This window comes from Drosophila mojavensis, unplaced genomic scaffold (assembly GCF_018153725.1).
Source record: "Drosophila mojavensis isolate 15081-1352.22 unplaced genomic scaffold, ASM1815372v1 contig_81, whole genome shotgun sequence".
NCBI classification, from domain to species: Eukaryota; Metazoa; Arthropoda; class Insecta; order Diptera; family Drosophilidae; genus Drosophila; species Drosophila mojavensis.
Genome location: NW_025318907.1, coordinates 3,663,954 through 3,682,287, shown reverse-complemented (window position 1 = coordinate 3,682,287; position 18,334 = coordinate 3,663,954). Strand labels below are relative to the sequence as shown.

General features: G+C 40.3%; 1 protein-coding gene across 21 annotated transcripts in view; it reads left to right on the top strand.

The window, feature by feature from the left end:
* LOC6580662 (heterogeneous nuclear ribonucleoprotein L-like) overlaps positions 1-18,334 on the top strand; it is a 153,556-nt gene that overhangs the window by 121,519 nt on the left and 13,703 nt on the right. For 9 of the 21 annotated variants that reach the window (XM_044011255.1, XM_032730335.2, XM_044011256.1 and 6 more), the window contains 2 exons: positions 5,408-5,455; positions 17,932-18,113. In XM_044011255.1, the coding sequence (XP_043867190.1) occupies positions 5,408-5,455; positions 17,932-18,113 (230 nt within the window). Of the gene's footprint in view, positions 1-3,926; positions 4,700-5,407; positions 5,456-17,757; positions 18,114-18,334 lie in introns of those variants that run through there. The other 12 variants (XM_044011257.1, XM_032730336.2, XM_015164375.3 and 9 more) reach the window with 4 other exon arrangements.

Here is an 18,334-nt window from a genome sequence, read left to right as displayed (position 1 = left end):
AGTGTTGGATAACATGCACAGATTTCCAGCTTAGCAAATGGGGAAATAACATTTTATACACATATATGAAACTTTGTCAGCGTTTGGCGCTTTAAGTTGTTGAAAAGCAATTTTAACTTTTTACTATTTATGAAAAATAAAAACAAATATGATGAAAATAAATAATTAAAATGTTTGGAAGTAAAATATATATGTATAAAAATAGCAGAAAACAGTAATTTTATACACTATAAACAATATAAAATATTTTTAAAATTCATACAAATAATAATCTTAACTTTTAGAAATATTTTATATTAAATTTTTGTTTTAAATTTCCTTTAAGAAACTGTCTTAGTTGAGCTAAATATCTAAATGATTTTCTTTTTATTCTATTACAATAAATATTTGTGCTCAGCTGTTTCGTTAACCTTGTTGAGCAGTGTTTAGACCTAGAAAAATATATAATTAAAATACACAAAAGAATTTTTAGAATACCAGACGCACGAATTACAACAGAAAATAATTTTAAACTAATTAAATTGAGGCACAGTGACTAGAATGTGTGTTGCCTGTATAATGTCTTAGTTCTGGCAGTATCTATATGTGTGCATGCGTGCGTATGTGTGTGTGTGCTCACCATAAATATGCCAAAATAACAATGGTCCATTCCGGCTGTCTGCCTTACCTTACCTACCGCTCCCCCTCAGCATGCATTATACTGACAGGCAAATCTAATAAGCATAATGAATGAAGCAGCAGCCCAGAGGAAAGGCCAGGGGCGGGGGGCCACCAGCTGAGTTTCTGTTTTCGCTCAACGTGTTGAACTTGTGCTGTCACCTGTAAAGGCAATGACAACACCGTCTCCACCCGCCCCGCTGCGCCCTCCCCTACACTAGAGCAGAGCAACGTCAAGCGGGAGAGCCATGTGGCGCATAGTTACAAATATCTTGGCTGAAATTCACACCGCAGAGATACTTTGCCTGGTGTCTGTCTATTTAATTAATTTATATATTAGATACACTTCATTAAAAATGTTTTCAGATATGTTGCTTTGACCATTGTGCTTTCGCGCGTTGCTTTTGTTCTGTCTGCTCGACGTATTTGTTGATTGAGCGGCACAAATGTGCGACACCAAAAGGAAACAGAAAACAAAAGCCAAACTACTCGTGTGTATCTGTGTATCTGTGTGTGTGTGTGTGTGTGTGTGTTTGTGTGTGGGTATCTGAAAGATACACTCGTATCGTCTGACTGCCTAATGGCTTGTAAGTGATCTATGTGCCGCCTGTGGGCATATTTTGCGTTTTGGCCAAACCGCCTTACATAATTCATCATCAACGAATCGCTTCCTTTCTTCCTCCAAAACAAAACAAAAAAGAAAATGGAAAACAAGTGACACTTGCACCGCTGACCCACTCGAATAAGGCTTTTCGTCGTCGTGCCTGCTGTCAGCTCCTCATTTAAAGCAGTCGACGAGATGCCAACAAACATCTGCCGTCTCGCTCGCACCGCCTGCTTTGGCCAGCAATTAACGCACTTTGAGCTACATAAACTGGGTCAAGTGTGTTTCTGTGGGTGGCGCTTGTTGGTTGAAGGTTCGGTGAAGTGCTCGGCACTTCGTGGTCGTCTAATGAAATGCATTTCAGTTCTCATTAGGCAGGCCATTTTGTGATTTAAACATGAAGGCCTAAAACACTGTGAGAAAGGTGTGTGTGGGAGTGGGAGTGTGTATTTGTTTATGGAAGTACAGCCGATAAGTCGAAAATTCAGCCATTTGAGATTCCAGCGAGCTAAGTTTATAAGCTAAGCTATGTTCGTATATCGAATGAAAAGGGTTTTCTGTATAAACTCTACTACTGATATGGACTTCCTCTTTCAGGAAGTATATGAAACTCAAAGAAATATTTTTAGATTATTATTTTATTGAGCTTAATTATGCTTCAAATTAATTTATTCAGAGGTCAGCTATGACATAATTAAATATTTAATAGTTAAATATTTAATATTTCTTTTGTTTTACAAGGAGAATTTGGAGAGAAAACCTTGATATGAGTTTCTTCTTAAGGAAATGTTTCAGTTAGATATACAACCTCTGCATAATCTTTCACTACGCCATCACCGACTCCTGCTCTTTAATGTCAACCGTGACCAATGTTGACCAACCTGTTTACGCCACGTAAAAGCGTTCTTTCTAGCAGTAAATATAAATGCTGTTAAAGTGCTTTTTCTTTTGTGTGTGCTTTAACAGCACCCACACACACACACACACCCACACACACACACCTTTTGACCCCAGCGAACCCGAGTATATATGTATGTGCACACAGGTACACTTCTCTAGTCCGCAACGCTCTCTGACTCTCTGTCTCTCTCATTCTCTGACTCTCCTCTTCTCTGTTAATTTTGCATACAATTAAAGGGCATCTCTCACCCTGTGTTTGTTGTTGTTTTCTTCTTGTAATGCGCTGGCACTTAATGCAATTTTGATGTTTTTGCGTCACCTGCTGTTGATTTCCAGCAAAAGCAACAACAACAACAACTAGGTGAAGTAGAAGAGCCACAACAACAATATTCAAATAAAACTTTGCATTTGCGATTGTGGTTAAAGTTTTCATTGTTTTTTCTCCCTTTATTTTTTTGGGTGCTATGAATTTTCTTGCAGCATTCGGAAAATGCGTCGACTGCCAAAGCTAGCCATCTCTGTTGCACCAACTGCTCCACTGTTTCACCTCCCTTTTGCTTTTCTGTGGCGCTTGCCACAAATGCCACGCTCCACACACACACACGCATATGTCGAGTCATTCTCATTCTCTCTGTGCACTGTTCCATGCCATGGACCTTTCAATGGGGGGGAGAGGAGCTCCGAGCTCGACCAGCCAACACGCAGCTGCGTGCTTGGGGTGCTGCTGGGGAGTCATGGCTAAAGCTTTTTTGGCATCAGCACTCGCAACATCCTCCGCAACTTTGCTTTGTCATGTGCAATATTTCTTTCTTGTCTTTTGTCTAAGAGCTCGAAACGCCGAACTCGGCAAATGGGCAGAAGCATTTACCCAAAAAGCATTCAAAATTACTTGCAAAGGAAGTTGACTTCACAAAAGACAAAGTCGCTGCGATGTGCATTATGTTAGTAGCTACTACTAAATAATAGTGCTAACGACTTTAGGCACATTAAATAAAAATTTAATAAAATAGGGAAATTTAATAAAATAGGGAATAAATTGTAAATTATCTGCAGCAAATGAAAGAAAGATTATTTGTGAATATTTAGGAACAATGTAAATTAAATTTAAAATGCATTTTTTTCTTAATTATTTTCATGGGAAATTTTCCTAAAATATTATATATTTTTTGAGGAAAAAACTGTTTTTCTTTTAAATTTATGTGAATTTATGGTGAATTCTAATTTAATTAATTTGTTACAATTTGAAGCAAATTGCGAAAATTTATTGAAAAGTTATAGAAAATTCAATTCTTTTTTTTTTTATTTATTTATTTATTTTTTTTTTTTTTAATTGCAGATTACAGTAAATTCGTAAAAAATTCTGTTGATTTCTTTTTATAAAAAATGATCAGCTAGTCTAAAAGTTTATAGAAAGTTCCATTTGTATGCTTTAGATAAATATAAAATTCCAGAAATGGTCATACTTTTTTGTTGATTCAATCAAAATACTTATGCGGTCACACTGAGCAGTGTTACCGTTGCAGAAATAAAGCTGGTCGGTATTTTCTGTAGATTAACAGATTAATTAAGCCACTATCGATAAAAAGAAAGGGGAAGGGAAAAGCATTAACAGTGCTCGATAATGAGATAACAATATACGATAGCAGGCCGTGCCAAAATCTCTGCTCTGAGATGACAAAAGAAGTTACAGAACACTTTCTTTTATTCGATTAGAATCGAAGCAGGCTCTGTAAATCATTTGCAATCCACAGAGCCCAGCCAGTGTCAACTCATTCGTCAGTGGGACGGCTTACTGAATAGAGTTCTGAACCCAGTCATCTCGGCAAAATAAAAAATCAAATAAACTAAAATAAAAAACATTTACAAAAAAAAAAATCAAAAATCAAATAAAGAGAAAACAGGAACTCAAACATAAAATCATCGTAAAATTAAACGAGAATTTGTGCGCGTCGTAAGCCTTCAGTTCAGACTCTTTCGGTTTTACTTTCTCGAACTCGAAATATTTTCACACTTTTTCTTCTCCGCTCGCTCGCTCGTTCGTTCGTTTGTTCAGTGCATAAAAAACTTTTTTTTTTGGCCATTCGTGTGTGTGTGTGTGCTGCCGTTGTCTTTGTTGCTGAAAAGAAGTTGCTGCTGTTTCTGTTCTAGTCTGAGTGGAGCATTAATCAGCCATTTATAGTTACGCAATGGATAACTTGAAGGCCAACACAACGGGCGCCTATTTGTGGCATCCGCCGCAGCAGCAGCAGCAACAGCAGCAGCAGTCGCCGCTAATGCAACAAGCAGCGGTGCCGCCGCCACCGCAGCAGCAGCCGCCGCCGCTGCTGAGCAGCATGCCGCAGCCGGTCCGTCGGTTTGCCGGCAACAAGAACAACTACAACTACATGCAGAGCCAGGCCCAGGCGGCCGCCGGCCTCATGATGGGCGCCAGCAATCCGGGCGGCCAGATAATGGGCATCGGCTCGCCCAATCCCAATGGCTATCGCAAGCGCCAGCCGATGAACACCGGCTACAGCCCGGGTGGTTTCCAACATAACGGTAAGAGACGGCAAATAGTCGCCAAATGCAGAGACACACACACACATACAAGCTCACACACACGAATACACATACGAATTTTTTCGGCAGATGACGTAGCAGAAAAATAGTTCAGTGTTGGGTAAAGCGTTGTAAAAGCAACCCTATTGTAGTGTTGCCTAAGCAGTGCTGGAAAAAGTGTGAATGCATATTTTCTGCAAGTCGTGTTGGGAAACGTATGATAAGCAGTCATGCAGCTGCTGGGCTTAAAATACTAATGAAAATAATTATATAAAAAATAGATTTATATAATTTATATTAAAAATGAATTTAATTCATTTAATATTTATTATGAGCGTTAATAATGTCTCGAATATATATAAAACTAATTGCCCTTTTATTTTATTTTATTTTTTTTATTATTATTATTTTTTTTTTTAATTTTTTATCTGTCCAATCTACAACATTTGTCGCTAAGCACATCCAAATTGAATTCTTGTACTTACTACTCACTCACTGTTTGAATGGTGTCTTTCTATATCAATATTTATATCTATTTGTATATATAAATATATATTTGTTCTAAAGTATATATAATATATATTTATGTATGATAAATATATATTTTTTATATAGTATATATTTATATATATATATATTTTTAATTCTTTAACCCTGGAGCATTATAACTAAACCATTTTCTTTTCCATTTTCGCACTCTCTTTACAGGTAAGTCGCTGTTTTCTATACCCGAAAATGTTGTTGTGCTTGAGAGCCGTAAGTACATTTCAAAACTTATCAAAAACTATGACACAGTTCGAAACACACAACTGTCTAAATACACTACACTATACACACACAGAGACACACACACACTATACTACTCTACTACACTTTAATACACCTGCTAAAGAATGATTGCCAAATGTTGTACAGTGCGCGCCAGGTGAAGTGCAATTCTGCATCAATTTCTATGATTCATTGCCCAAGTTCTCTCTAAATACCCGAAAAAGATCAAAAAGCATTGCAATTTATTGCATTTTGTGGAGAAACTTTTGCGTTCAATTTATTTTCATTGCAATTTTGTAGAATTTTTTCTCATTTTGTCTTGTCTCTGAATTTTCAATTGCATTTTCCATAACAATTCATGACGCCATCAACTTTTATATATTTTGAAAGATATTTTGCTATTTCTATTTTTTTTTTTTTTTTTTTTTTTACTCTTTGCAATTTGCATAATATTCAATGCACACGCAATTTTCGTAGGGAGAAACCATCAAATGGGCGAACCACTTGCCACGAGTAGAGAGTATCATCGGCAGCGTATCGATTAGCTAGGGAGCGAGCAGCAAAGTAAAAAGACAACGCACGTGCCTTGGGTAATAGAATTTTAGCATTATAGCCGCAGCACTGCCTTTATTTTCGGTTAGCTCTTTGGTTTTTAGCATGCACTAAGAAAACGCAGCAAAGCAACATATGCATTGCAGCATATTTCAGCTGCAACGGGATTTTTATGGTCTATTGTGGAGAGAGGTGAAGACAATCCATAGAAAGTAAATGCTACTACAATAACTCATTCTTAATTCGTCAAACATTTTCCAATAGAAAATTGTTCAATTGGAAGAGCATAAACTTATTCACATATAAAATATGTTCCTAAAGCTGTCTCTCTTTATCCCATACACATTTTCCCTAGTATATGTAGCAAATAAATTCTAAAGTTTTTCAGCTTTTCTCTATATTCCATCCCCATTTTCCATTAGAAAAATGCTCAGCTGGAAAATTCCAAGCGCATAATTTGTTCAACTACCAAATTACCGCAATTTTCCTAATAGGCCGCAGCAAAATTTTACGCCCAGCTCATCAACAGTGTGTCATAAAAATATGAAATTGCCATTTAAATAATAATGCGCACGCACGCCACACACACACACACACACATACTCGCGCGCGCACACACACACGCACATTGCTAACATATTTGCACCATAATTAAAATAAATGTTTTCAATGCTCAATAATAGCCAAATAAATTAATTTTAATTGCAAGTCTGAGAAAAAGACGCTAAAAATAAATAGCTAAAAACAAGCACGCGCTCTAGCTAGCCCTCTCCCCCTCTCTCTCTCTCTCGCTCGCTCGCTCTAGGTCTGTCTATCTCTTTTACACTCTCTTGCCAAGAATAGTATATTTTTGGCTAGCCAATACGCTGCCTGCGCCACGCCCACCAAGCCAAATGTCGCAGGTGGCAAGATGGCAAATATACAAAAAGCAGCCAAACAAATATATATATATTCACATATATATAGAAGCAGGAAACACTTAACAATACATAAAAATACCAATGGGCCATATCTTGTGGGGGGCGGGGCAGGCGTGTTGGTGTTAATATTTTGGCATATTTATGGCTCTGCTGCCGCCGCCGCCGCCGCCGCCGTCGCTGCCATCTTCACCGTGTGAAGATTTCGCTCGTCAGCGAAGATGTTGATGGCTTTTCTGTAAAGGGATCAACATCAAAACCACTCGAAGATTTATGCGTGCGTTCATTAAACAGCAGCTGTCAACCCAATCCCCCAACCCCCACATACCCCGCCCCCAAGTACGCCTAGCTTTATAAATGAAATGCGCGACTTTATTTGCTTTTTGGTGTTTTCTGTTTCGGTTCGGGGTTGTCAGTCAGTCCGTCAGTCCGTCAGTTTGTCAGGCAGGCCTTATCACTGTGGTCGAGTGCCAAAAAGGCAAAGTTGAGCTGTGTTTGTTTATCTTTGCGCCTGTGCGCAGCTGTTGACCCAGCGCAACACAGAAAAAAAAAAAAAACACTCCCACACATGTAGATAACGTATTTTCATATGTGAGCATTTTTTTCCCCCTATAACAACTTTAGTTGCTTAATTTTCAGCTCTCTGTGCGTTGTAGGTGCGAAGTATAGACACGCCCCCTACCCTTGCTCTCACGCCCTCACGTCACACTCACACCTCACTCACTCAATCTGCCTTTATTTGCCTTCTGGTTTGTTTTGTGGCTTGCTTTTGCTGATTGGCAGCGTATGTCCACTGTGTTGTCGCCTCCCCCAGCCTATCCCGCCCTTTCTCCTCTCCATCTCTACCAATTATATATGTTTTTTCTGTACATATTTGCAGTGTACTTTCCTTCATTTTTTTTTCGTTGAATCTACTGTTTATATTTGCTTACGTAATGCAATAGTTATTATATTATACGAAGCGCAGCTGAAATTAATTGAATTAACTTGGCTTTTTTTTCGGTGCGCAGAGTTCTTTTCAGTGCTGTCTAATCTTGGGAATTTGTTGTGTAAATATTGTGGGCGTTGCTTATTTGTTAATTAATTAAACAGAAACTAAAGGAGAGGTTGTAGTAGAATGAAGGAGGTTGAAGGAGGTTGATCTCGAATAAGTTGTACAATGGTAAATATTTTTATAGCAGGACGACAGCAACTGAAGGAGGATATACATATATGTTTATTTATATATACACATTTATATATACACAATTTTATAAATGGTTTCTCATAGTACTTCATTTCATCTCTTGCTTGGAGCCTGTATCTGTCAATCAAATTCAAATTCTTTGTTCAAACATCGTATTTCATTTCTATCTTAAATTTTCTAAATGCGCTCCATTTGTGCATTAAAAAAAAAACCTTTGCAATTTCAAGATTAAATTAACCTTTGCACTAAAAAAAAAGAAAAAAAAAATGGAAAAAAAAAGAGAAGGGAAAAACAATTCGAGAAATTCTTCGCCTGTCGCTCGTAAATCATTTGCTATCCAGCAAAAACTCGCACAATAAATTAATTCATAGTGCAATACGAAAAACAAGGGCAACATCGGCAAGCGGAGCCACAAATTTGGATAACCGCAGTTGTATGGGAGGGAGGCTAGGTCGAGGGGGTGGGGAAAGTGTGTAAAGGGAGAAGGGGAGGAAAGGGAGAAGGTACGCGTAACCAAAACAGAAATATAAATTGTGTCGCTTGCACATTTTATGGTAATTCAATAAAATTGAAAATGACAAATTGTATTATGTTGCGGTCAGTTGAATGGGCCCCGGGCCAGTGGAGCGAGTTGTTGGACTGTGGTAATACGATTGGACAGGGCCATAATTAAATCCCTGTTGAGAAACAATCAAAGTTGGCAATGCGTAATGGTTTTTAGCTTGGCCTACCCCCCGACCCACCCGCCACACCTCTTCGACTACACGCCCCCGCTCACTCTCTGTCTCACATCAATCAATCAAAGGCGATCAATCAAAGTGGTTGTCAACGGTGCACGCATCAGGCTGCTGCTGCCTCTGCTGCTGCTGCTGCTGATGATGTTGCTACTGTTGCCGTCGCCTGTCGCTAGATGGCGTGTCGAACAAGAAGAATGTCGCTGTCATCGCCTGACCCCAACTTTTCGATAAAACTTCCCCCAACCAACCCTCCCTAGAGCACTAACGAGCACTAATGGGCAATAAGGCGCAGCCAGCCCCTTGCCGCTCTGCCCTTTTTCATGCTCTTAAGATGAAAGAATGTGCGCAACTATTGAACCAAAAATATTGTTCAAGTGACTTTAATGCTAGAGAGGGTGTGAGAGAGAAAGGGCAAGAATTAGAGAGAGACACGCAATATGGCTTCGATTATCTCCAATCAAATGCACGTGATTGATGACTGCAACCGGACCGTATAAACAGATAATATCATGTCCAATATTACGCTCGCTTTAAATTCACCAATTTAACCCAAGTGGCGGTTGACTAAAATAACTTGATAAAGCAATTCATCAGGTTGCTTCTCGAGCATTGGCAACAGATAAATTGATTGCTTGGTTTAGTGAGAGGAACTGTTGAGGTTAAGGTGGGAAGGTAGTTCACAAGATATTGATTTAAGAATTATGGTTTATATAATCAGAGCTCCCTTTCAGGCTGGAAAAGGCTTGTCAAAGGCTCTTTATACTCTGCATTAAACATTACATGTCATAAATATTTGCTTCATTTTACTTCCAAATCAAAATCACTTTCAGCAAATATCCTAAGCAAGTTTTCCTTTATATTTCAGTTTTCAGTCTTGACTGCTTTAGAAATCAATTTGATGACATGCTCATTAAAATTATATTTAAACAAGTTCATCTCTCTTCCTGTGCAGCTCATTCTCTTGCTTTCTTGAGATGTTTCATCTCACTCGCTCTCTCTCTCTCTCTCTCTCTCTCTCTCTCTCTCTCTCTCTCTCTCTGTCTCTGACTGCACCAATACCTCATCTTCCACTTCATTTGCATACAAATTATGGTCTAAACGTTGCGCATAATCAACAATTTGCACAGAGAACATCTTCACACTCCCCCCACCCTGCTTGACCACCACATGAAGGCAACCTGTGTGCTGTGCATAGCTCAGAAGTAATTGACCACATGCAGCCTCTATAGAGCATCTCCTACTCTACTAGCTGCTGCTGCTGCTGCTAAATGTTGCTTGATGATTTTCCTTAATGTTCCGTTTCATAATTTTATGAAGCAAAGTACCAGCACGCCCCGCCCCCAGTCGAAAGCAACGCCCTCAACGGGCCCCTGCTCTGGTAATATTTGCTTAATTTATGCCGACAGCGGCTGCTGTGGCATTTCTGCAGCTGCCCCTGGCTCTTCCCCCTCCCGCTCTCTCAGTCGCTCTCCCTCTGCTTTGCTACTTCTAATAATTTGTTATTAATTTTTGCAGCTGGCTTTTCGTATGCATAAAACCAAAAAATGGCTTTAAACTTTGCTTCAAACAGCAATTTGTTGTGATATCATTTTTTGCCCTTAAAGCAATTAATTCTGCATTTAACTAATGCGTTTGGCGTTTTACAAAACTTTCCACTTGCAACGCGCATGTGACACTGCCACAGCAAGTGCCACAGCAGCAACTGCTGCAGCTCCGCAAATTACAATATCAAAATTGTCCATCAATTTGCTTGCTGCTTGGCTCGCCCCCCTCCTCCCCCCTGCCGCTTATTAGCCATGCCGCACGCTAATGCCAAAAGGCATTATCGATTTTTGCTTTTTACGTGCTGATAAAAAAGCTATATAAATATATATAATAATATATATATATAAGAATCTGAACTAACGGGCAACTTAAGCATAGCGAAACGGAATTGCCGCCCACTTTTTTGGGCTCTGGCGCAATTCGCTTATTAAATAAATATTTGCTTGACACCACAGTAGGCACTCGCCAAGTGTGACAGCTATGTGGGTGATGTATGCCCGACTAAAGCTAGATTAAATCTCGTACAAAATGAACTAGTTTCAAGTTGTTTTGTAAGGTTCGTCTCAAGCAGCTCATATCGTGGCCATTACAGGCACTCCTCACTGTACTTGATTAGTAGCACACAAATGACGACCATTAAGTAGCAAAAACAAACAGCTGGAAAAATAAATAATAAAACAAGTAAGAAAGCCGCATCTCCTCTCTCCCCCACTGAGGCAAGCCAAATACAACAAACCGCAAGTGCGGCAACACCCGGGAAGTTGTTGGCTCTAAGTTTTTGAGACAGACAGACGGACAGAGGGGCGGACGAGCAGGCAGGCAGACAGGCAGGCAGGCAGGCAGACAGACAAGCAAACAACACATGCCATGTTATCAGTCAACTAACAATCTATCCAAAGACTATTCTTTGCCCGCCCCCAGCCAGCCCACTCCAGCTATCGCATCGCATCGCATCGCATATGATAGCACTCATAGTTTCATGCTGCAAAAGCAAGCTTTGGCCCAAATGTCTCTTCGGCATTCCTCTATTTTTTGGCCAATTGTAGCGACAAGAGATAGCTGCATGTTAGAGCAGGATAGCTAGTTTTATGTAGCCAACATTTCAGAGTATGTATGGAACTCTTCAGCTGTTGGCGGTGAGCTGGAGTTGGCTTTGAAAATTGTTGATAGAGCAAATTGGAAGCCTTTGATGCCACAAATGTGCGCCAGTGTGTATGTGTGTGTGGGTTGATTGCAGATTCATGTGTGCTGTGTGTGTAGATGTGTGTGTTTGCCTAGCATTAAAGAGCAGCTTTTGACCATGGCTATAAATGTTTACCAGTGCGTTAATTAGGCCAGGCCAAACAGCTTGAGTAAAGCTAAATGCTGCATCAATTTGCTGTGCACACACACTCCCACACACACACACACACACACACCTGCTCACACACACTCGCTAATGAGTCAAATTATAAACTCGACCTTTATTCTCACTTCAATGCCATTTGATATTTCCAATTAGCTTGCGCAAAAAAACTAAGCCAAAAGGAAGCTCAAAAGGTGAGCGACAATTACACGCGTTTATTCGTATTCAAATCCGACCCGTGAATGTAATTAAGCTCATGAGAATTAAACGTAAATTTATTTACCCAGCCAGCTAGAGCACAGCAGCGGGTCGTTAAGCATTCAACAAACAACAACAAACAACAAAAAAAAAAAAAAAAAGCAGCTCACGCACAAATCCTTTCCCAAAAGTCCTTTGACTCCTTCAACCCCGCTCGCGATTACGGTTAATTTCTGGTAGGGAATTCTGTCGAATACTTAGGGGGAATTGGCCGGTCGATGGTTCGGTTTCTGGTCGCGTGTCGCATATAAATTGGCTCATTGCTGGCTTCGTCTGTTCTCTAATTTCTCTCTTTTTCCTGATAACAACTCGCGTTTCTTTATGCTCTCGCTTAACTCGTTTGCATTCCTTGCTTGAATGGTGCGAGTTTTCAAAGCAGCATATCAAATGTTTATGTGCAAAATTCTTTTTTAAATGGAAAATATTTTTTATTCAGTTTCTTTTTAGTAGCAATTTTTCAAGATATATTTTAAGATTTATTTTGTTTTGTTTTATTATTATTATTATTATTTTTTTTTTGCATTTTGGTATTAACTTTTAGAATTCCAAATTTTTGTTATTATTATTATTTTTAAATTAATTTTATTCTATTATTTTTTTAATCATTTAAATTTATAAAATATTATATATATATATTTTTTTAATATCGAATAAATAATTTTTTTTTTTTAATTGCAATTTATAAATTTTGTTGTATAGAATCAATAAAGCAAATTTTTATATAGAAAGAATATTTATTAAATGAAAAATAAAATCTTAAATTTTGTAAATAAATATAAAGCCATCAGCTCACACGTTTCAGTTATTTATTTAGTTGGTTCATGCATTCATAAACAGATCCCAAAAATTTCTGCTGTTGCTCCTCCGAGCCATCGACAACATTAAAAACCAATCAGGCTCATTGTCACATAATCAAGCGAAACACAACTTCTCTACACTTACACACACACACACACGCATATGGTTTATATTTTATAGCTCCCACTATCGTCATACACACTCTAAGGGAGTGAGAGAGATAGTCAAATAAAAAATAAAAAGGGAAAGAATAGAGCTCTGTCGCATAATAGTTTTGGCTTATGAAAACAAATTCAATTTGGAAGCTGCTTATGAAAATGTTTATGCAAGACGTGCGCAAAATGTGGGCGGGTTAAGGGTTGTTGCCACCGAGGGAGAGGTGGTGCTAAAGGGGCTGGGGGATGGGTCACAGTAGCTGCAGCGCATTGCTGGAAAAATTAATGTCACATGACAGCCAGAGTGAATGTGCGCTAGCGAGGGAGGTGGGGTGGGGCATATGGCAGCAGTGCATTTTAGTTAGATAAACAAGCAGAGGGCAAGCGAGCAGGAATGGGGAGCAGGAGCAGGAACGGGGGCCTGTGTATATGTGTGTGTGTGTGTGTATTTGTCATGACTCTTGGTACAGTTGCGCAGCAAAGTTGACTCTAACAAATTGAAAATCATTGAACAGCGAAAGTAAAATGCGCACCTAAGCAACAACGAAGGGTGAGGGGAGCGATGGAGAGAGGGTAGCTCCCTCAATCTCTCTGTGGCTTAGTGAAAAATAGTGTAGCATACATTTAAGCAAATTGCAATTAAGGTTGGCAACGTTTGCACAATGCTTTGTTTGGCTATCCGATATTCAAGCCAGCTGCAGCCGTTGGCATTGCCATTGCCATTTGCCAGTTGCCAGTTGCCAGTTACCAGTTGCCATTTGCCGCTCGACAAAGTGCGCCAATATGCCACAAAGTATGCAACAATTTGTAGCATAAATACTTTGTGCGCGCGCTCTCTCTCTCCCTTCGTCCGCCCTCGCACTACAGTGTGCATTCGCAATAAAGGCCACACATAAATGTTGCATATGCCGAACGAGTTGTGTTTTTATCCATCTCGTTCTCCTCCCGCTCGAGTGGCAGCCCATTTTAATGGATCTATGTGTGTGCCCCCTTTAGGTATCCATTTGTCAGCAGCAGGAGCAGCAGCAGCAGGGGCAGCAGCAGCTGTGGCAGGTGAAGCATTTCCGATTCGACTTGGGAGCTCTCGGTGTTTATGGGCTGTGCGCCTCTGTAGTGGTGGCGGGGGGCGGTGATAATGCTTGCAGCAGCGTGTGTCTAGTTTATCTTATGCTGTGCTATGTTGCATGGCCATTTGTTGCAATATTGCGCCCACACTCAGTTTATGCAAGCATATGGAAAGGCGTGTGACTGGCACGCTTAACGAGACGACGATAGGGATCATTGCGTCGTTGCCAGAATGAGCTAGAAAGGAATATGCATTCTCCTGCTTCTAGTCTAGCCTAAATATTGCTCTGTTGTGCCACACTTTGATTTAATTGATAAGCGAATGAGTTTCTCTCCTTTTTCTTAGCTGCTGCCAAATTTTAATTGCCCTGTTGCCTTGCTTCAACTTAATATAATTATTGCTCTGTTGCCACACTTCATTATAGATGAGAAATAAGTTCCTCTCTCATTTTTCTCGTAGCTGTTGCCGTACTTCACTACATGAAATATACAAAATATCGCTCTGCTGCCATACCTCGCTTTAGATGAGATAGGAGAATGAGTTTTTTTCTCTATTTCTTAGCTGTTGCCAAATTTAACTTTGCCCTGTTGCCGTGCTTCACTAAACTGAATATAAATATTGAAAGAGATGAATGGATAGCCATTTCTACGAGTTGTTAGCTTTCTGCAGTTGCCAGAATTTATTAAACCAATACAAAATATTATTTTATTCTCACACTTAATCATATATGAATATGGAAATAGAAGAGTAAAAACTCTTTGATGTCTGTTGCCAGACTCTGCTTAACGAAATATCGAACATATTGCCAAGATATATACAATAATATTAACAAGATGTATTTACACATTTTATCTTGGCTAAAGTAAGAATACATTTCTATAACTATTGTCAAATTTAATTTTGCTTCGATAAATCTAACGACATATCGAAATTATGCATTTAGCTGTTGCCATAGTTCACAAAGTCTGGTAAATTTCAGCAAGCGCTGTTGTCATGCTTGAGCTAAAGTAAATATTCAAAATGCTTCGTTTGCCAAACTCTATAAAAGTTTTTTTAGGAGCGTAGCACCTGTCGCTTGCTTTGCACTTACTTTTATATGCTTACTGAAATTTATAATTTTAATACGTTCAGAACTTTCTCTAAATATCAAAATTATAAACTTGGCTAAGAGCTGTGCCTGCCTTTTGGCAATTATTTACAGTTTGCTAACCGCGCGCTGACTGCTGGCTAAGTTGTCGAACTTCATTAATTATACCATTATTTGCAATTTCCGCACTTAACTGTGGTCGCTCGTGTCGTGTATCGCATGAGTGTGTGTGTGTGTGTGTGTGTATGTGTGTGTGTGGCTTGCATGCAAATCCAGTCGAAGGAGTTAAATTGCTATCGCGCGCGCACAGTTCGCGCTTCATAAAAACTAAACTGCAACTTCCGGAGCCTTTGAGCGCTGCCACGCTTCCAGCCGAGCTGCCTGGCGCCTTGGCTCTCATAATCTAAAATAATTTTGTGTGCGCACTAAATTTACACCTGAGGAGCGGCGAGAACGGCGAGCGCTTTCGCACCTGATGCTTGCGTGTGAACACATTTTCCAGCAATTGCATGCAACAATTTGCCTGCCGCGAATTGCTTAAACATTTTAGGCACGCTTCCGCCCCCCATCCCCCCCCCTCGCACACACACAATGCTCCCCTTGGGGGCTGTGAAATTCTTTTGCTCCAACTCTCAAAACTGACCGAAAACTTGAGCTTCGCGTCACGCATACGCCCCGTGCGCCGGGCAACAAATCAGCGAGCCGTCTGTGAATTTCAATTAAAGCTGTGTGTGTGTGTGTGTGTATGTGTGTGTGTGTGTGTGGGGGGCAATAGCTGAGGATGAATGACTCTGTTTACCTTTTACTCTAGATGCGGCTCGAGTCTAGCCTCTGGCTCTGGCACGTTCGAGCATTTATTGACTGACCCAGTCCAAAAAAAGAGAAGTATATATATTTGTGGCTTATTTGCTTAAGGCCAAGTTTTAAATTGAAACGTGCCCCAGTCGACGCAATGCTTTTAAAGCTCCTAAAAATTCGCATGCAAAATGCAGAAGGATTAAAAGCTTTGTCGGCTACCAAAACCAAGCAGAGTGAAGCAGTTAGCGAGGGGGGCTGGCAGACCAGGAGGCAGGGGCGGATGCCTGAAGGCAACTGTGCGAAGCGCAAATCAAATCGAAAAAGTATTTGCGAGGTGCCAGGGATTAAATAGCCTGTCCGAAATGGACATGGCTATAAATACAGCGAAATATTCTGCCATAAAACTTTCGATGCAAATGTCAACCTCAATATCCTTTGGCTCTGAAATATTGCTTCCAATTTGCTTGGTGAACAACAAAATAGCAAAATAGCTAGCGCGAAAAACTAACAAGCGTGAATAGAACAACACAAACAAATGCGTTGTGCGCGTGCAACCCTGGCTAGATTTTTGTATAAATATTTTGTCAGGTAGCAGCCAAAAAAAAAAAAAAAAAAAACTAAAAGTAAAAGTAAAAAAAGGAAAACAGGGGAGAAAAGCAGGACTCTACTAAGCGAAACACAAACAGTTGCGGTGCTTTGGCACTTCGGGCGCTTGGGTCCGGCGACTAAATCAAATCAAAACAACAACAAAGCAGCTGAGTGAGAAGCGCAGAGAGCGGCGCGCCATAAAGTAAATGGCAATGCAAATGCTCTGGTAAACTTGGCCAAAGTCCTTGATGAAGTTTAAAGTGTTTCTGGCTTAAATGGCGTTAAACAACTGATGCAACTTCGACTCACCCTGCTGCTCCTGCTGCTCCTGCTCCTTATGCTCCTCTTCCTTCTCCATACATGTGTGTTAAAAGTTAATTAAGTAAAAACCTTGGCAACTTAATGCCGTGCAGAAACGGCTACACACGGCGTATACGCAACATTTTGACAGCTTGTTACGCTTCTTGCTTTAATTATAACGCTCCAGAGTTTCAGTTGAGGCTTTGGTTTTGCGGTTCTGGCCGCGTTTCAAGTGGGCCGTAAATCTTTGCGCAGCCTTGTTGTTGTTGTTGTTGTTGTTATTGGCCCTGTCAATGGGTTATTGCGTGGGCTTAGCATGTTGACAGTTTTCGAGGACCCACACCCCTTACTCCCTCCCCTCGCAAATACTGTTGCTGCTAGAATTTTATCGATTGCGGCGATGTTTTGCCTGTGGCTTTGGCTTTGGCTTTGCTCTGCGTAGTTTTATTGCAATTTCCATTGGTTTTTGGAGCCTTCGTTTGTTTTCCGCAAAGCGCCGACTTTTTTCAATTAGCTTAGTTTTTCAGCAACCGCATTTCGCTCTGCTCTCTGCCTCCCCCCTCTCCGCGAGCCGCGAACCGCCAGCTGCCAATTCAGGTTATTGCTCCTCGTTAATAAATCGCAGTCAAAACGAATTTTGTTCTCAGCCTCGTTTCACAACTTTTTGGCGCTTCAACAACAACAACAACAACAGGCAAACAAACAAACACAATTTGCATGCAACAACAATAACAGCAACAACAACAACAATACGACGAGAATAAAATAGAAATCTGCATATAATTTTTAGCATATTTTTTAATTTTTTTTAATTTAAGCTTTTTATTAATATTTTTATGCGTTTTTTTTGTTTTTCTATTTTATTTTTATTTCGTTGGTTTCTCGATTCTTGTTTAAATTGTTGTTGCATGCAATGTGTGAATAACAAACTGTTTGAAACGTGCACCACAAAATGTAGTTGCAACAATCCAAACACAACATCGCAACAACCACCACCACCACCACCACAACAACCACCACCACCAACAACAACACCACCACCAACAACAACATCATCACCAACAACAACAACAACACCATCAACAACAACTTGTTGCCCCAGCTCAAACGCACAATCTTGTTCCATTTAAAGAGCCTCCACTATTGGGACCAGGCACCGCCTTCCCACCATTCGGGGCACCCGAATACCATCCCACCCAGCCGGACAACTGGAAGGGCGCCGCCATCCATCCAACTGGCCTCATGAAGGAGCCCACCGGTGTCGTCGCCGGACGCAATGCGCCAGTGGCCTTCGCCCAGCAGGGCCAGGCACAGGTGAGTATCGAAATGAACTGGAGGCACCTCCGCCCCTTTGGCTTTCTCTCTCTCTCTTGGCCTGGCTTGGCTTGGCTTGGCTTGCATTTCTATTCATAAATATAATTTTAATTTTAATGTACAATTTGTGCGCACACTGCAATCCTCGCCAGAGTCTGAGCCAGCGCCAGAGGCAGAGCGAAAGCCACAGCCGTAGCCGCTCACAGCCCCACAAATCCCCT